This window comes from Melospiza georgiana, chromosome 4, assembly GCF_028018845.1.
Source record: "Melospiza georgiana isolate bMelGeo1 chromosome 4, bMelGeo1.pri, whole genome shotgun sequence".
Taxonomy (NCBI): domain Eukaryota; kingdom Metazoa; phylum Chordata; class Aves; order Passeriformes; family Passerellidae; genus Melospiza; species Melospiza georgiana.
Window position 1 is genome coordinate 1500001 of NC_080433.1, and position 15729 is coordinate 1515729.

The window sequence follows — 15729 nt, forward strand, 5'->3', positions numbered from 1 at the left end:
CCCTGGTTCTGAGCTCTCCCAGCCCCTGGCTCTGAGCTCTCCCAGCCCCTGGTTCTGAGCTCTCCCAATCCCTGGTTCTGAGCTCTCCCAATCCCTGGTTCTGAGCTCTCCCAGCCCCTGGCTCTGAGCTCTCCCTCCCTGTTTCAGGTTTGATGGGTCTGTTTGAGAAGCGCCGCTTCAGGAAGTTCCTGGTGTACGTGGCCAACTTTGACGAGAACGACCCGCGGACCTTCGAGGGCGTGGACCCCAAGAAAACCACCATGAGGGACGTGTACAAGAAGTTTGACCTGGGCCAGGATGTCATTGACTTCACAGGCCATGCCCTCGCTCTCTACAGGACTGATGAGTAAGTGGGAGGGGTCAGCTGCTCCCCAAATCCCAGGGTTTGGGGTCATTATGGGATTGATTGGTTATTTTAAACATGGAGGGTTCCTGGGTAAAACTTGTGCCACCGAGTGCTCCTCAAAGGAGCTGCCAGGGAAGCAGTGCCAGGAGCAGCTGCAGGGTGGGGAAGGAGGCGCCATGGGAAGGCAGAGTTTGCTCTCTGGGTGTGTTCTGCTGGAAGTGCTGCTTTGGGAACGTCCCAAACGGTGTCACTGTCCTTCCCAGCTATCTAGATCAACCCTGCCAAGAAACAATCAACAGGATCAAGCTGTACAGCGAGTCCCTGGCTCGGTACGGGAAGAGCCCCTACCTGTACCCCCTGTATGGCCTGGGAGAGCTGCCCCAGGGATTTGCAAGGTGAGCTGCACTTGGCTTGCACTTGGTTTGCACTTGGCTTGCACTTGGCTTGCACTCTGGGTTTCCTCCACTGGGCTGTGCAGTGGAGCTGGATGTGTGGAGTCACTGAGCTTCCAGAATGTGCTGCTGCACAACATGCTGTGCTCCCTAATGGTTCTTTCACTTAATTAAGAGATGGTTCCTCCACGTGAGATTCTTTCTCTGTGGGTTTGTTCACCTCTGGATTTGCTGAGGGATGCTGTTGGCAGAGTGTTTATCCCTTGTGTTTAAGCAGAGGGTTTTGAGGAGGTTTAAGTCTGAGGAGGGGTTTATCCAAGAGGAGCAGCCCCTGGGGCTGGAAGGGCTGCTCAGGTGCAGCTCTGGAGGTGCTGAAGGGATTTTCCTGTTGCAGGCTCAGTGCAATCTATGGAGGCACCTACATGCTCAACAAGCCCATCGAGGAGATCGTCATCGAGAACGGCAAAGTGGTCGGGGTCAAGTCTGAGGGGGAGGTACGGACCCTTCCCTCCTTCCCTGCTCCCCTTGTGGCCCTCAAACTCACATCTTGTGGGTTTGATCACAGAGACAAAACCCTTTCTAAGCCCAAGGGCCAAACGTTGGGCCGGGGCTGTTGTCCCTGTGCCAGCTCGCTGAACACACAATGTCCTGGTGGGCAGAGCCCTCAGCACCCCTGCTCCAGGAGTTGGGGTGAAGTCTCCATGGGCTGGCAGGGAATAATTCAGGGAGGGAGCTGCTCCTCGTGTCCAGCTCTGCCCTTGGCACTCTCAGCTGCTCTGACAGCTGGCACGTGGCCTTCCTGCAGCTTCTGCACCACCTGGCTGGATGGAGCTGGGAATGCTGCCAGCTTGGGAGCTGAGTGGGCACTGATGGGACAGCTGAGCACTTGCTGGTGGGATAACGTGTCCCTTGGGGTGGGAATGACGTGTCCTGGCTGGGAACAGAGGTGACAGTCCATGCTAGAGACCAGAGTGTGTGCAGCCTGGAGGCTTCAGATGGATAAATGGTGAATTGTTACTGGAGGAACCATTTCTGATGTGAGCCGGGTGATTCTCCCCGTTGGCTCTCAGGTGGCTCGCTGCAAACAGCTCATCTGCGACCCCAGCTACGTGTCAGACCGTGTGACCAAGGTGGGCCAGGTGATCCGGGTCATCTGCATCCTCAGCCACCCCATCAAGAACACAAACGATGCCAACTCGTGCCAGATCATCATTCCACAGAACCAGGTCAACCGGAAATCAGGTGTGTGCAGGGGGTGAGCTGGGACAGGGACGGGGACGGGGACAGGGACAGCTCCTGCCCTGCCCCAGGGGCTGCTGGGGCCCAGCAGGGCTGAGCTGCACTTAGGGAAGGGACGTGGGAGGAGCTGTGGTTGGAAAACCTCGTGAGGAACCTGCAGCCAGAAATGGCCCGGACTGGGAGAGGTGGGGAAGGGGCTGCTGGCCTGGAACAGGGCACTGGGAATCCCAGCAGATTTTGGGAGCTATCATGGGAAACTGAGTTTTGAGCATCTCCCATGTCCAGGCTGCTCAGCCAGGAGATGAGAGCATGCAGGGCGAGGATGGGACTCACTGCAGGTTCTCCAAATGACCCAGAGGGTGCCAAGTGTCAGGGCAGCGGGAAGAGATGTGGGCACTGTTTGGGATGGGAGTGAGGAGCTTTCGGCGTGAGGGTGGAGAAAGTTTTGGGATGAGGCTGGAGGAGGTTTTGGGATGGGGCTGGAGGAGGTTTTGGGATGAGGCTGGAGAAGGTTTTAGGATGAGCCTGAGGAGGTTTTGGGATGAGGCTGAGGAGGTTTTAGGATGAGGCTGAGGAGGTTTTGGGATGAGGCTGAGGAGGTTTTGGGATGAGGTTGGAGAAGGTTTTGGGATGAGTCTGAGGAGGTTTTGGGATGAGGCTGAGGAGGTTTTGGGATGAGTCTGAGGAGGTTTTAGGATGAGGCTGAGGAGGTTTTGGGATGAGGCTGAGGAGGTTTTGGGATGAGGTTGGAGAAGGTTTTGGGCTGCAGCTGTGCCCTGTCCCCCCAGATATCTACGTGTGCATGATCTCCTCTGCCCACAACGTGGCGGCGCAGGGCAAGTACATCGCCATCGCCAGCACCACCGTGGAGACCGCGGACCCCGAGAAGGAGATCAAGCCAGCCCTGGACCTCCTGGAGCCCATTGAGCAGAAGTGAGTCCTCGGCCAGCCCCTGTCCCCCTGCTGGGGGACACTGAGTCCTCGGCCAGCCCCTGTCCCCCTGCTGGGACCTCTGGAGCCTGCCCAGAGCTGGTCGAGCTGAGTGTGCTCAGCACTTTGAGCGCTGCCCTTGCACTGAACCGCTCCTGCTGTGAACCCATCCTTCCAAACCAAACCAAACCAAACCAAGCCAAACCAAAGCAAGGCTGTTTCTCCCCTGTCCAGGTTTGTGAGCATCAGTGACCTGTTTGCACCGACCGACCCGGGAACCGAGAGCCAGGTGAGTGAGGGCTGAGCCGGGCTGGGCAGGGCTGGGCTCCAGCTGCAGCTCCAGCTCGGGGCTCCAATGCTGCCTCTGCCTCTGCCTGCAGATCTTCATCTCGCGCACCTACGACGCCACCACCCACTTCGAGACGACGTGTGATGACATCAAAGATATTTATAAGAGGATGATGGGATCAGAGTTCGACTTCGAGGAGATGAAACGCAAGAAGAACGACATCTACGGGGAGGAGGAGCAGCAGTAATGAGAGTCTCTAATTAGGAGAAGTTTAAATCGGCTAATATGAATATATAAGGAACTTAATGAACACTGTACGAAATTCAATATTGTAAGGCCTGCTTTTGTAATCCCATCTCTGAGAGATTGAAGAGTACTGCACTGGTAATGTTCCCTTTTTGGATATCATGTGTTAATTATTTCATTCTAGTAGGGCTGCTGTCCAGAATCTGGCAAATTCCTGACTGATATTCCTGACTAACCTCGTAAGCAGAAAGGCAGACTGAACTTACTCTTATTATTATTATTTTTGCAGACGTAGACGTGGGTGCAGATTTGAAATAACTCATTGACAGCTGTGTCTTACCTTGTCTTTTTAATCATTTGTAAAACATCCTTCACAATCCTGTGCTTCTGGTGAGCTCGTAGATGTGACGCTGATGTCACTCAAACCTGATATCAAGGAAAATAGAAACTGAGCACTCCATTATTGTGGACAGCATCCCTAAAAGTCTCTCCCATCAATCTTAACTCTGTGGCAAAGTTGTATCATGGACAAAGCCCACACCTATTGTAGCAGCAAATGTTGGCTTCGTTCTGGGCACAGAACTTAACCTCCACTTAAGCTTCTAAACCCGTTTACATCGGTTGGGACACAGCTGTGCCTCAGGCTCCTTTGTGTTTTAATCTTAATAAAATTGAGAGAACAAATTACAGAGCAGGCAAGATGTGGAAGTATTTTCTGTCCCCCGGTGGCTTCTCGGATGGACCAAACGGCGCTGCGGTATCGGCATGACAGAGCCTGTGCTTCTCGTGTCTCCTGAAGGCTCCAAATGATTTCTGTACTGCGAAGTAAAGCCAAATTCTGGAAACCAGTCTTGGCCTCTGGTCTGATTCACTTCAGTTCCGGGAGCAGCAGCTCCAGGCTGAGACCCTGCAGCATCTCTGCCTGCCAGGGCTGAGACGGGAGCGTTTCCTGCAGGAGGGCATTCCCTGGTTCCACGGGAGCATTCCCTGGTTCATGGGAGCATTCCCTGGTCCATGGGAGTGTTTGCTGCAGGAAGGCATTCCCTGGTTCATGGGAGCATTCCCTGGGTCCATGGGAGTGTTTCCTGCAGGAAGGCATTCCCTGGTTCCACGGGAGCATTCCCTGGTTCATGGGAGCATTCCCTGGGTCCACGGGAGTGTTTCCTGCAGGAAGGCATTCCCTGGTTCCATGGGAGCATTCCCTGGTTCCGGGAGCATTTCCTGCAGGAAGGCATTCCCTGGTTCCACGGGGGCATTCCCTGGTTCATGGGAGCATTTCCTGGTTCCACAGGAGTGTTTCCTGCAGGATGGCATCTCCTGGGTCCATGGTTCTTTCCAGCTGGTGCTGCTCTGGCTGTGTGTGGTGGGGCAGGTGTGGCTCAGGCTGTGCTGGCACAGTCCCTGTTCCTGCAGCCACCCAGTGCCACAGCTGGAAATGGCAGCAATAATCCCTGTTGGGCTGCTCTCCATCCTCAACAGGAGCTGTTTGATCCCGAGCCATCCTTCCCCATTCCCTGGCTGGCACAGCCATGCCAGGTGCCAGGAGAACCGAGGGACAGCCTCAGAGCAGCTCTCCAGGGTGGCACGGGCTTCCCCTGGCAGGTTCCCACACAGGAACTGGGGTTTGATCCTACCGCGGTCCAAGGCTGAGCCGAGCCCGCCTGGGCCTTCCCCTCCCCTTCCTCCAGACCGGGCTCTGGCACCTCCTCCTCCCCGGCTGCCACTGGCAGAACAATCCTGAGGGGCCACTGGCAGAACAATCCTGAGGTGTCACTGGCAGCAGCAATTCCCAAGGTGCCACTTGCAGGAACAATCCTGAGGTGCCACTTGCAGGAACCCTTCCCACCCTCGGCTGCTGGGAGTGGGGTGGGGAAGCTCCCTCTGTGCCATGCCCATAAACCAGGTGGAAAAGAAATAATCCCATCATCCCTACCTGCTGTAACCTGCTCATTCCTCTGGTCATTCCATCCATCCTGCAGGGAAGCACGCTGGGATCCATCATCCAGGAGCCCACCATGGTCTTGCTCGCTCCTGGCTGCTTCCCCACCTGTGTCCCAGCTGGCAAATCCCCTGCCCTCCCTGTCCCTGCTGGGAAAGGCTGGATGCTGAGCTGGATGCTGAGCTGGATCCCCTCTCCAGAAAGCAGAGCTGTGTGCCATTCGTGATTTTGGAGGTTTTATTAATCAAACTCTTTACAAAGTCATCCTGTACAGAGTGACCTCGCAGTCCTGATTTAAAAACGAGCTGAGGGACGCCCCTGCCCCGCGGAGCTGGGCGGGAACGGGGCTGGGCTGCTCCTTTCCCCCATAAATAAAAGAGCTTATTCTGTTCCTGCTTCCCACTATTTACAGGGGTTCCTGTGCTGGGATTCCACGAGCCCCAGCAGGGAACCGGTACCAGGAGGCAGCAGGGCTGAGCTGAAATGTAGTGTGGGCCTGAACAGCAACGACCACGTGGAAAAGGGATTTGTTCTCATTCCTCATCTTCAAGTACACTTTGGGAAATTAATTTGCCTGCTCCAATGGCAGCTGCATGAAAAGACTTCAAACCACTCCAATAATTTACCTGTACCGTTTAAAAAGAACTTTCCTATGTGAGACTGGATGGCAGGGAATGAATCCCCTGAGGGTTTGCATTTCCCACCTTTAAATAAGATTTATGTACAGAGCTAAACCCGACTTTCCCCCGCCCCCAGCAGCTGCTGGGATGGATGGTGGGGATCCACTGGGATTCATGGGATGAGTGGTGGGGATCCACTGGGATGGAGGGTGGGGATCCAGTAGGATCACTGGGATTGATGGGATTGACTGGGATGGTGGGGATCCACTGGAATGGTGGGGATCCATTGGGATGGTGGGGATCCACTGGGTTGGATGGTGGGGATCCATTGGGATGGTGGGGATCCACTGGGTTGGATGGTGGGGATGTCCCCCACAGGACCGGGGTGCCCAAACTGGTGCCACAGGGCCTGGGGAGGAGCCGTGTCCTGGTGGCTTCACTTTGTCACCTGCAACACAGAGACGTGGCCCAGGTCAGTGCCTGGCACCCTCTGGGCAGTGCCAGCCTCCTGCAGGGCCTCCCCAGGGCCAGGCCTGGAGCTTTTCCTGTTTTCCAGGTGTGGATCCAGCTGCAGGAATCGGCGCTGACTGGCACATCCCACACCCAGCACTCTGGGATGGTCCCTGCCCTGCTGTTGGATCCCAGCTCCCTGCTGGCCACCCCACAGCCAGCCCTGAGCTGTTCCCAGCTTTTTGGGATCGATCCCAAGCTTTCCCCTCTTACCAGTAGCTTCTTCTGAAGGGAGCAGCCACTTTCTGCACCGTCCCGAGGAAGGTGGAGATGTCAGCCACCAGAATTCCTTTGCTTTCCAGCATCTCCCTGCAGCTGCTGCTGGGGTTTTCTGCAAGGGGAGGAGCAGCAGCTCCGTTAATTCCAACAGAGGAGTTTGTTCCTAAACCTGTGGGGAACATCCCTAAACCCCACCGTGGCTGCTCTGCCAACACCCTCAGCCACCCACGGCTCCAAAAACAGCCAAAAAACCCCAAATTCCCTTCCAGCACCCACACCTGCAAGGAGCAATTCCCCCAGCAGCAGAACAGGGGTTTTTTATCCCTCCCCAGGCCCTTCCAGAGCGCAGGGCTGGGACCCCTCACCTGTGAGGAACACGGCGAAGCGGGCGCGGACGTGCTGCGCCTGCAGCCCCAGCAGGCACTGGGTGTGCCGGGGCTCGGCCGCCGCGTCGCAGCCGTGGAAGGGCAGCAGCTCCAGCAGCTCTGCCCCCTGGCACCACCTCAGCAGCTGCTGCTTCCTCTGGGCACTGCCATCGGCCCTGCCGAGAGAGGGGCACGGCTCAGGGAGCGAGCGGGCAGGGTGGGATTTGCTTTTCCAGGTGGATTTTCCGGCCCCACGGGTGATTTCTGAATCCAGAGTGGAAAATTCCCCCCTGCCCCAGGGCTGCCTGCGCTGGTTTGGCCTGGGCTTGGCTCATTTTTGTCTCAGGGGCTGCTCTGAGGTTTGTGCTGGGAGCTGGGGTGGGTCAGGGGGGTTTCGCTGCTGCTGGAGCAGGGTTTGGAAAGCCAAGGCTGCTCTCACTCACCCACGGGCCTGGGGGCACAAGGGCAGGACAGGGGGGTGCCACTGTGAGTGCCACTGTCCCAGGGGTGTTCCGGAGCCTGGCACCAGGCTCAGGATACAAAGCTGGGGGGAGAAGGAAGAGGGGATGTTGGAGAGGTGGTGATGATGGAGCCTGGCTCTCCTGGGGATGAATCCCTTGGTTTTCCCAGCTTTCCCTGCTGAACTGGCTTCATCCCAACCCAGGAGTTTCCTCACTTCACCCATCCACGGATGAACCCAGGCCAGAGCAGCTCCATCTTCAACCATTCCTGGTGGGAAATGGAGTGGCAATTCCTTCCTGCACCCCCAGTCCCAGCTGTGACTGATGGGGCAGGGAAAGGAGCAGAGGGGGCAGAGCCCAGGAAGGTGCCCTGAGCCCCAGGGCTGTGCCAGGAGCTGGGCTGAGCTGGGGAAGGGAGGGAGGGTTGCTGTGAGAGTTTTGGGGTTGTGCTGTGGGAGCTCTGGGGATGTGCTGTGGGAGCTCTGGGGATGTGCTGTGGGAGTTTTGGGGATGTGCTGTGGGAGTTTTGGGGATGTGCTGTGGGAGCTTTGGGGATGTGCTGTGGGAGTTTTGGGGATGTGCTGTGGCAGTTTGGGGATGTGCTGTGAGAGTTCTGGGGATGTGCTGTGGGAGCTCTGGGGATGTGCTGTGGGAGTTTTGGGATGTGCTGTGGGAGTTTGGGGATGTGCTGTGGGAGTTCTGGGGTTGTGCTGTGGGAGTTTGGGGATGTGCTGTGGGAGTTTTGGGGATGTGCTGTGGGAGCTCTGGGGATGTGCTGTGGGAGTTCTGGGGATGTGCTGTGGCAGTTTTGGGGATGTGCTGTGGGAGTTTGGGGATGTGCTGTGGGAGCTCTGGGGATGTGCTGTGGCAGTTTTGGGGATGTGCTGTGGGAGTTTTGGGGATGTGCTGTGGCAGTTTTGGGGATGTGCTGTGGGAGTTTGGGGATGTGCTGTGGGAGTTTTGGGGATGTGCTGTGGGAGCTCTGGGGATGTGCTGTGGGAGTTCTGGGGATGTGCTGTGGCAGTTTTGGGGATGTGCTGTGGGAGTTTGGGGATGTGCTGTGGGAGCTCTGGGGATGTGCTGTGGCAGTTTTGGGGATGTGCTGTGGGAGTTTTGGGGATGTGCTGTGGCAGTTTTGGGGATGTGCTGTGGGAGTTTTGGGCACGTGCAGCCCCTCAAGGGAATCTGTGCCTCCCCAAGAGCCTGCAGCGCTCCCTGAGGGCGCCTCTGCCAGGGAGGAGCCTTTTGGAGGCCCAGCAGGGAGCAGGAGCTGCCAGAGCTCTGCCTCCTCCAGGATCACACCCAGGACAACGTTCCAGGCCATCTGACGCTCTCCAGGTCCCAGGCCCTGCTGCTCCACCCCAGAAATGCCCATTTTCCAGGCAGGGCCCTTACCTGAGGTCTCCTCTGAGCTGTTTGCTCTCCCTGTGGTGCAGGAGCCACCTCCACCTCCCGCTCCTGTTGAGCTTCTCCAGCAGCTTCACCACCTCCTTCAGCTGGCCTGAGGGGACACCAGAGCTCAGCGTGCCTGGGACAGACAAAGGGGGGCCTGGGGGTCTCTGGGCCCAGCCCGGCTCCAATGGGGCCACCTGGGGGTGCTCAGGGCTGTCCCTGCAAGGATGGAGACCCAAACTGCACAGGATGGGGAGTTGGGATCATGCCCTGGGGTGAATTTTTCCCTGATACCTAAAGGACAAGTGCAGCTTGTCCCTGTCACCTCACAGAGCATCTCCCAGAAGAGGTGGCTCTGTCTTCTCTGCCCCTTCCCACTAAGGAGCTGGAGGCAGCAGCAGGTTCTCCTCCTTTTCCCACTGGATACTGGGCAGGAATTCCTGCCTGGGCTGGCATTGCCAGAGCAGCTGGGGCTGCCCCTGATCCCTGCAATGCCCAAGGCCAGGCTGGAGCAGCCTGGGATGGTGGGAGTGTCCCTGTCATGGAACTGGATAATCCTTAAGGTCTCTTCCAACCTAAAGCATTCCATGAGTCTCCAGGCCAAACAAACATCCCGGGACAGCCAGGGACCTGTCCTGGCACCAGAAACCCATGGGACAGCCCTGCCCTGGGATGTTTTGGGAGCCCTGAGCTGGGCACTCCATCGCAGAGAGAGGGATGGAGTCAGAGGGAGGGCAGGAATCCCCCCTGGCACCAGAAGCAAGGGGAAGGTTTGGGATGTGTCAGTGGGACTCACCCAGGGTCACCCTTTCCAGCAGCTCCTCGTCGGACACCACGAACCCTCCGGCCTGGAAGAGCTCCTGGAAGGTGTCACCTGTCACCTCCTCGGGCTCATCCACGCCGGCAAACACCACGCTGGGACAGCGCTTCAGCTCCAGCAGGCATGGCACCTGCTCCAGAACGGGGATTTGGGAACAGCTCCAGCCCAGGGAGACACAGAACCCAGTGCAGCCCAGCCCATCCCAGCATAGCCCAGGGATCCCATCCCATCCCAGCCCAGCCCAGGGATCCCATCCCAGGGATCCCATCCCAGGGATCCCAGCCCAGGGATCCCATCCCATCCCATCCCAGCATAGCCCAGCCCAGGGATCCCATCCCATCCCATCCCATCCCACCCCACCCCATCCCATCCCATCCCATCCCATCCCATCCCATCCCATCCCATCCCATCCCATCCCATCCCATCCCATCCCATCCCATCCCATCCCATCCCATCCCATCCCATCCCATCCCATGGATCCCATCCCATGGATCCCATCCCATCCCATCCCATGGATCCCATCCCATCCCATGGATCCCATCCCATCCCATCCCATCCCATCCCATCCCATCCCATCCCATCCCATCCCATCCCATCCCATCCCATCCCATCCCATCCCCACATCCCAACCCATCTGGATGCAGATCAAACATTCCCTGAGCCAGGGTGAGGCTGGAGCAGGGAACCCGGCCCCACTGCTCTGAGCTGGGCTGCTCCCATTCTCACTGACTGCTGGGTGCACTCCCCGTGCTGTGCTGGGAGGAGCGGGGGCGGGCTCACCGTGTGGATGTGCGAGGCGATGTCCTGGTTCCTGACGATCACCAGCAGCCGCTCGTGCCCGCGCCGGGCGCTGCAGAAGCTCAGGGGCTCCGTGCTCACAAAGCCCCGCGCCTCCAGCAGGGCCTGCAACACACACAGGGCAGCCTGGCGGGGATGGGCCTGGGGACAGGGGGCAATGGGAACCCCCAGCCCTGCGGGGATGGGAAAGGCACAGGGATGGGGCACTCGGGGACACGGGGGCCTTGGCAGTGCTGGGGGGTGGGGGGACTTCAGACTAAAGCAGAGCAGATTTAGGTGGGATATTGGGAAGGAATTCCTGCCTGGGCTGGCATTGCCAGAGCAGCTGGGGCTGCCCCTGATCCCTGCAGTGCCCAAGGCCAGGCTGGGCACCCTGGGATGGTGGGAGGTTGGATGATCTTTGAGGTCCCTTCCCACCCAAAGCATTCCATGATTGTGCAGTGACTCAATCCCAAGGCTCCTGTGCCTGTGATTCCAACTCCTGGCACTGGGAGCCAAGGTGGCTCCTGGCTCCCAAACCATCCCTGTCAGGCTGCCCAGGCTTCCCTGCTCCTGCCACCCTCAGCTCTGTCCTGGAGCTGCCCATCCCCATCCATTCCATCCATCCTGATCCATTCCATCCATCCCAATCCAATCCATTCCATCCATCCTGATCCATTCCATCCATCCCCATCCATTCCATCCATCCCAATCCATTCCATCCATCCCCATCCATCCTGATCCATTCCATCCATCCCCATCCATTCCAATCCATTCCATCCATCCTGATCCATTCCATCCATCCCCATCCATCCTGTTCCATTCCATCCATCCTGATCCATTCCATCCATCCCCATCCATCCTGATCCATTCCATCCATCCTGATCCATTCCATCCATCCCCATCCATTCCATCCATCCTGATCCATTCCATCCATCCCCATCCATTCCATCCATCCTGATCCATTCCATCCATCCCCATCCATTCCATCCATCCTGATCCATCTCAATCCATTCCAATCCAACCCCATCCATCCCAATCTACCCCAATCCATCTCCATACATCCCAATCTACCCCAATCCATCTCCATACATCCCAATCCACCCCAATCTATCCTGATCCATCCCGATCCATCCTGATCCACCCACATCCACCCCAACCCACCCCGCCCTCCCCGCTCCCCGAGCAGCTCCCACCTTGGCCCTGTCGAAGAAGGGCTCCCGGCCGCTCTCCAGCAGGTAGAACATGCCGGGCTGCCGGCCGGCGGCCACGCGGCGCAGGTGGCAGCGCAGGGCCCCGCACAGCTCCGCCACCATTGCCCGCAGCTCCGGGGGCCGGGCCAGCCCCGGGCGGGCGCCCCCGCGCTCCCCCTGCCCCGGGGCGGCGCTCCCGGCCAGCAGCAGCCTCTGGAACTCGGAGAACTCCCGCAGGATGCCGGCCACGTCCCCGTTCCTGTCCCCATCTCCATCCCCGTCCCCGCGGGGCTCCGGGCCGGGCCGGTGCCGCAGCCGGGCCAGGCGCAGCGCGGCCCCGCGCTCCCGGCTCTGCGCTCTCCTGGCAGCCCGAGGGTCCCGGCGGGAGCGGGGCCACCCGTCCGAGGGCGGGATGGTCACCCGCAGGGGGCTCCTGCTGCGCGGGGACAGCGGCACGCGGGCAGGGGAGGCCGTCGGGAAGAGGCTCCTGGAGGTAGCAAAGGGCGGCTTGCCGTCCCTTAGGATTTCTTTTAGCTTATAGTGGAAGCGGAGGCACTCCATGTCCAAAGTGTGCTGGGTGATCTCCTGCAGGCCCCGCCACGTCCCCAGCAGGGACCGGGCCAGGTGGCACTCGCGGGCTCGGCGGCTGCGCCTCCGGGGCGGCTGGAAATGTGCCACCCTGTCCTGGCACTGCCTGGTGACCACGATGCCCCCGGAATCCCTGGGAATGTCCCAGTGCCAGCCCTCCCCGGGCTCCTCCGTGGGCTCGGAGCTCCTGGAGGAGCTGTCCCAGGTAGTCCTTGCTCCTGCAGCATCCACGGATCTCACGATGCAGGAGCTCCTGCTCGGAAGAGGGGAGCGAGAATTCCCCTCCAAATATTCCTGGTCTGAGTCACCGAAGGAATTCTCCAATGGATCCTCAAAGGCCAAGCCCTCGTGGGTGTCTTGGCTTGGCAGCTGCTCTTCCCTTGGGAGCACATCCGGAATATCCTGGGCATCACTGAACTCTCCAGAGGGATCCCCGGGCTCGTCCCACGGGGTGGGAGAAGCGGGAATTTCCCCCTGTCCCACCTCAGTGCCAGCACAGTCGGGATCAGGGAAGCCCTGGGATCCCTCGGGGTGGTGCTCACACTCATCCCAGGGCTGGCACAGGGGACACTCCCGGGCTGGCAAAGGGGCAGGGCTGGCAATGCTGCTCCCTTCCAGCTCCTCGGGCAGGAAGGGCTCCTCCTCCCCGGGGCTCCCTCCGGCATCCCCTGCCGGGCTCCTGGGGCTGCCAGGGCCACCAGGGCTGCCACAGCTCCGGGGGCTGCCACAGTTCCTGGGGCTGCTACAGCTCCTGGGGCTGCCAGGGCCACCAGGGCTGCCACAGTTCCTGGGGCTGCTACAGCTCCTGGGGCTACCAGGGCTACCAGGGCTCCTGGGGCTGCTACAGCTCCTGGGGCTACCAGGGCTACCAGGGCTCCTGGGGCTGACACAGCTCCTGAGGCTACCAGGGCTGCTGGGGCTACCAAGGCCCCTGGAGCTACCAGGGCTACGACAGCTTCTGGGGCTGCCACAACTTGTGGGGCTGCCATGGCTCCTGGGGCTGCCACAGCTCATGGGGCAACCACAGCTTCTGGGGCTACCATAGCTCCTGGGGCTGCCATGGCTCCCAAGGCTGCCACAGCTCCTGGGGCTCCTCCTGGGGCTGCTCCCGGGGCTGTCATGGATCCTGGGGCTGCTATGGTTCCTGGGGCTCCCATGGTTGCTGGGACTCCCATAGCTCCTGGGGCTGCCATGGTTCCTGGGGCTGCCATAGTTCCTGGGGCTGCCATGGTTCCTGGGGCTGCCATGGTTCCTGGGACTCCCATGGTTCCTGAGGCTCCCACAGCTCCTGGGGCTGCCATGGTTCCTGGGGCTGTTCCTGGGGCTGTTCCTGGGGCTGCCATGGCTGCCGTGTCTCCCAGCCCACCGTGCACTGTCCGGAGTGGGAGGGAGCATCCCGGGCAGCGCCTCAGGCAGGGGTGAGCCTGGCTCTGCAGGCTCCGGATCGTCCCACGGGTCACACGGGGAAGGAGGAGCAGATCCTGGTTCCACAGGTGAGCAGGGAGCTGGGGACTCCAGCAGCTCTTGGGAGCAGCTGGGGTGGAAGGAGCCATGCAGGCTCCAGGCAGCCACGCTGACCTGCACGGCTCCTCCTTCCCGGCCCGGCTTCCAGAGGCGGCACAGCACCGACTCCCGCCGGCCTGGCGCCGCGGCAGCGCCGGCACTGGAGACCCCGGCGGCAGGAGAAGCGGGAGCCGAGTCCCCCTGGATGTCTGGGAAGCTCTGCTGCTGCCTGGGGAGCTGCTGCGTGGCTGAGATGGCCTCGCTGATGGAGGAGGAGGGCTCTGCTTCCAGCAGGTGGTGGTGGGGAGGGGTCTCTGCCATCTCCGTGTTCGTGGTGTCGCTCCCAGGGGAATTCTCCACCCCAGGGAACGCATCCCCGCTCTCCTCAGCTCCGCACTCATCTCCTGTGTCTGTGCACTCACAGGGGGAGTCCCGGCCATCTCCTGCCCCCGCGGGATCATCCAGCTCCTCCACGCCATTGCCAGAGGGGCTCCCCAGCTGTTCCTCCCCCAAACCCCCGTTCCCAGCCTGGTTTGACTCCTCAGCGCCCAGGGAATCGGGGCTGGCATCGGCGTCGCCCCCGCCCCGCTGCCCCGGGCTGCTCGGGGACGGTGACCGGAGGCTCCCCGTGGGCTGAGGCTCTGGGGCACCCCACGGGTCCATGGCTGCACTGGGAGAGGCCGGGCACACGGAGCTGGTGTCGGGGGACAGGGCCAGGCTCACTCCGGGCCTGCAGGGGGATCCCGGGCTCGGGGCCGGCTCCCAGGGCTCTGCAGAGGGCGCCGGCTCCCGCTCTGTGGCTCCAGCAGGCCCCGGGCTGTCTGTGACGCTGTCGGGCTGTGCCCCACGCACAGGGCTGGGCACGGCGGGCACTGCCAGCTCCCTGCTGCTCTCACTGTGGGGTGACCCCACCTCGGCCACTCCAGCCCCGCTTGGCTCCGACCCCGGCGTGCCCAGAGCGTCCCAGGGATCCGGGAGCTGCCCCTGGTTTGGTGGCACCTCCTCAGCAAATCCTCCAGGGACAGCCCCAGCCCCACCTGAGGGCGCTGGGGAGACTCTGTCGGGGCAGGGGGGTGCCAGGGAGGTGGGGCTGGGCACGGGGTCCTGCTCAGGAACACCAAACTGCTCTGGAGACGCCGAATTCCCTGGATTCTGCTCACATTCCATCTCGGCATCGCTGCTCTCCGACAGCACCAAACCCACGGGGCCCATGAAGGAGCCTTCATCCTCCAACTCCTCATTCTCCTTCTTCTCCTCCTCCTCCTCCTCCCTCTCCTCCTTTTCTGAGTGCTCCGAGGGCTCCTGGCATTCCTCCCCTTCCTCAGGCTCTGCACTTCCAGGAGCTGCTTCCAAGGGCAGGGAGTCACCTGCAGGCTGCGCATCGGCGCCATCGCCGCCTTCCAGGGGACGCCCGGAGCCTCCCGCTCCCTCCTCATCCTCGGGAGGGCCGGGGCCGCTCCCTGGGGCTGCCTCCCGCTGCTCTCCCTGCTGCTCTTCCTGCTCCCCGTTCTCCTGGGGGGCACTGGGGGGCTCTGTCCATGGAGCTGTGCTGGAGTTGGGGGTTTGGCTCCCGGGCTTCCCCGTGCCCGGGGATTTGCTGGGACAGCCGAGATCCTGGGGAGGGCTGGGGGAGATCCTGGCACCCGGCAGCTCCTCCTTGGCTGGCTCCTCCTGGAACACAAGCCACGGGTTAACAAGAAATAAACATTCCTCATAGGAAAAAAAACCCCACTGGAATATTTTTTCCTTCATGCAGAACAGCTCCAGCCCTACGGAAGCTGCCGCTCTGTTCAAGTTTCAAAGTTCGAAAATTGAGGCTTGGAAATAGCTCAGCAGATCCCCACATTTTGTATTTACCCCAAGAACCTCCACTCCTGACCATGTGCAGGCTGGAGAGAAG

The 15729-nt window shown here is 60.3% G+C and overlaps 2 protein-coding genes across 2 annotated transcripts in view; one reads left to right on the forward strand and one right to left on the reverse strand.

Annotated features, from left to right (window-relative positions):
• Positions 1-4291, forward strand: part of GDI2 (GDP dissociation inhibitor 2) — a 16250-nt gene extending 11959 nt beyond the window's left edge. The window contains exons 5-11 of the mRNA XM_058022467.1: positions 148-346; positions 610-741; positions 1133-1232; positions 1809-1980; positions 2766-2910; positions 3142-3196; positions 3288-4291. Of these exons, the coding sequence (XP_057878450.1) occupies positions 148-346; positions 610-741; positions 1133-1232; positions 1809-1980; positions 2766-2910; positions 3142-3196; positions 3288-3443 (959 nt within the window). The 3' untranslated portion in view covers positions 3444-4291. The remainder of the gene's footprint in view (positions 1-147; positions 347-609; positions 742-1132; positions 1233-1808; positions 1981-2765; positions 2911-3141; positions 3197-3287) is intronic.
• A 2429-nt stretch (positions 4292-6720) lies between these two features.
• Positions 6721-15729, reverse strand: part of TASOR2 (transcription activation suppressor family member 2) — a 48342-nt gene continuing 39333 nt past the window's right edge. The window contains exons 18-24 of the mRNA XM_058022238.1: positions 13640-15500; positions 11742-12904; positions 10549-10671; positions 9745-9898; positions 8952-9057; positions 7096-7271; positions 6721-6842 (exon numbers count right to left, since the gene is read on the reverse strand). Of these exons, the coding sequence (XP_057878221.1) occupies positions 6721-6842; positions 7096-7271; positions 8952-9057; positions 9745-9898; positions 10549-10671; positions 11742-12904; positions 13640-15500 (3705 nt within the window). The remainder of the gene's footprint in view (positions 6843-7095; positions 7272-8951; positions 9058-9744; positions 9899-10548; positions 10672-11741; positions 12905-13639; positions 15501-15729) is intronic.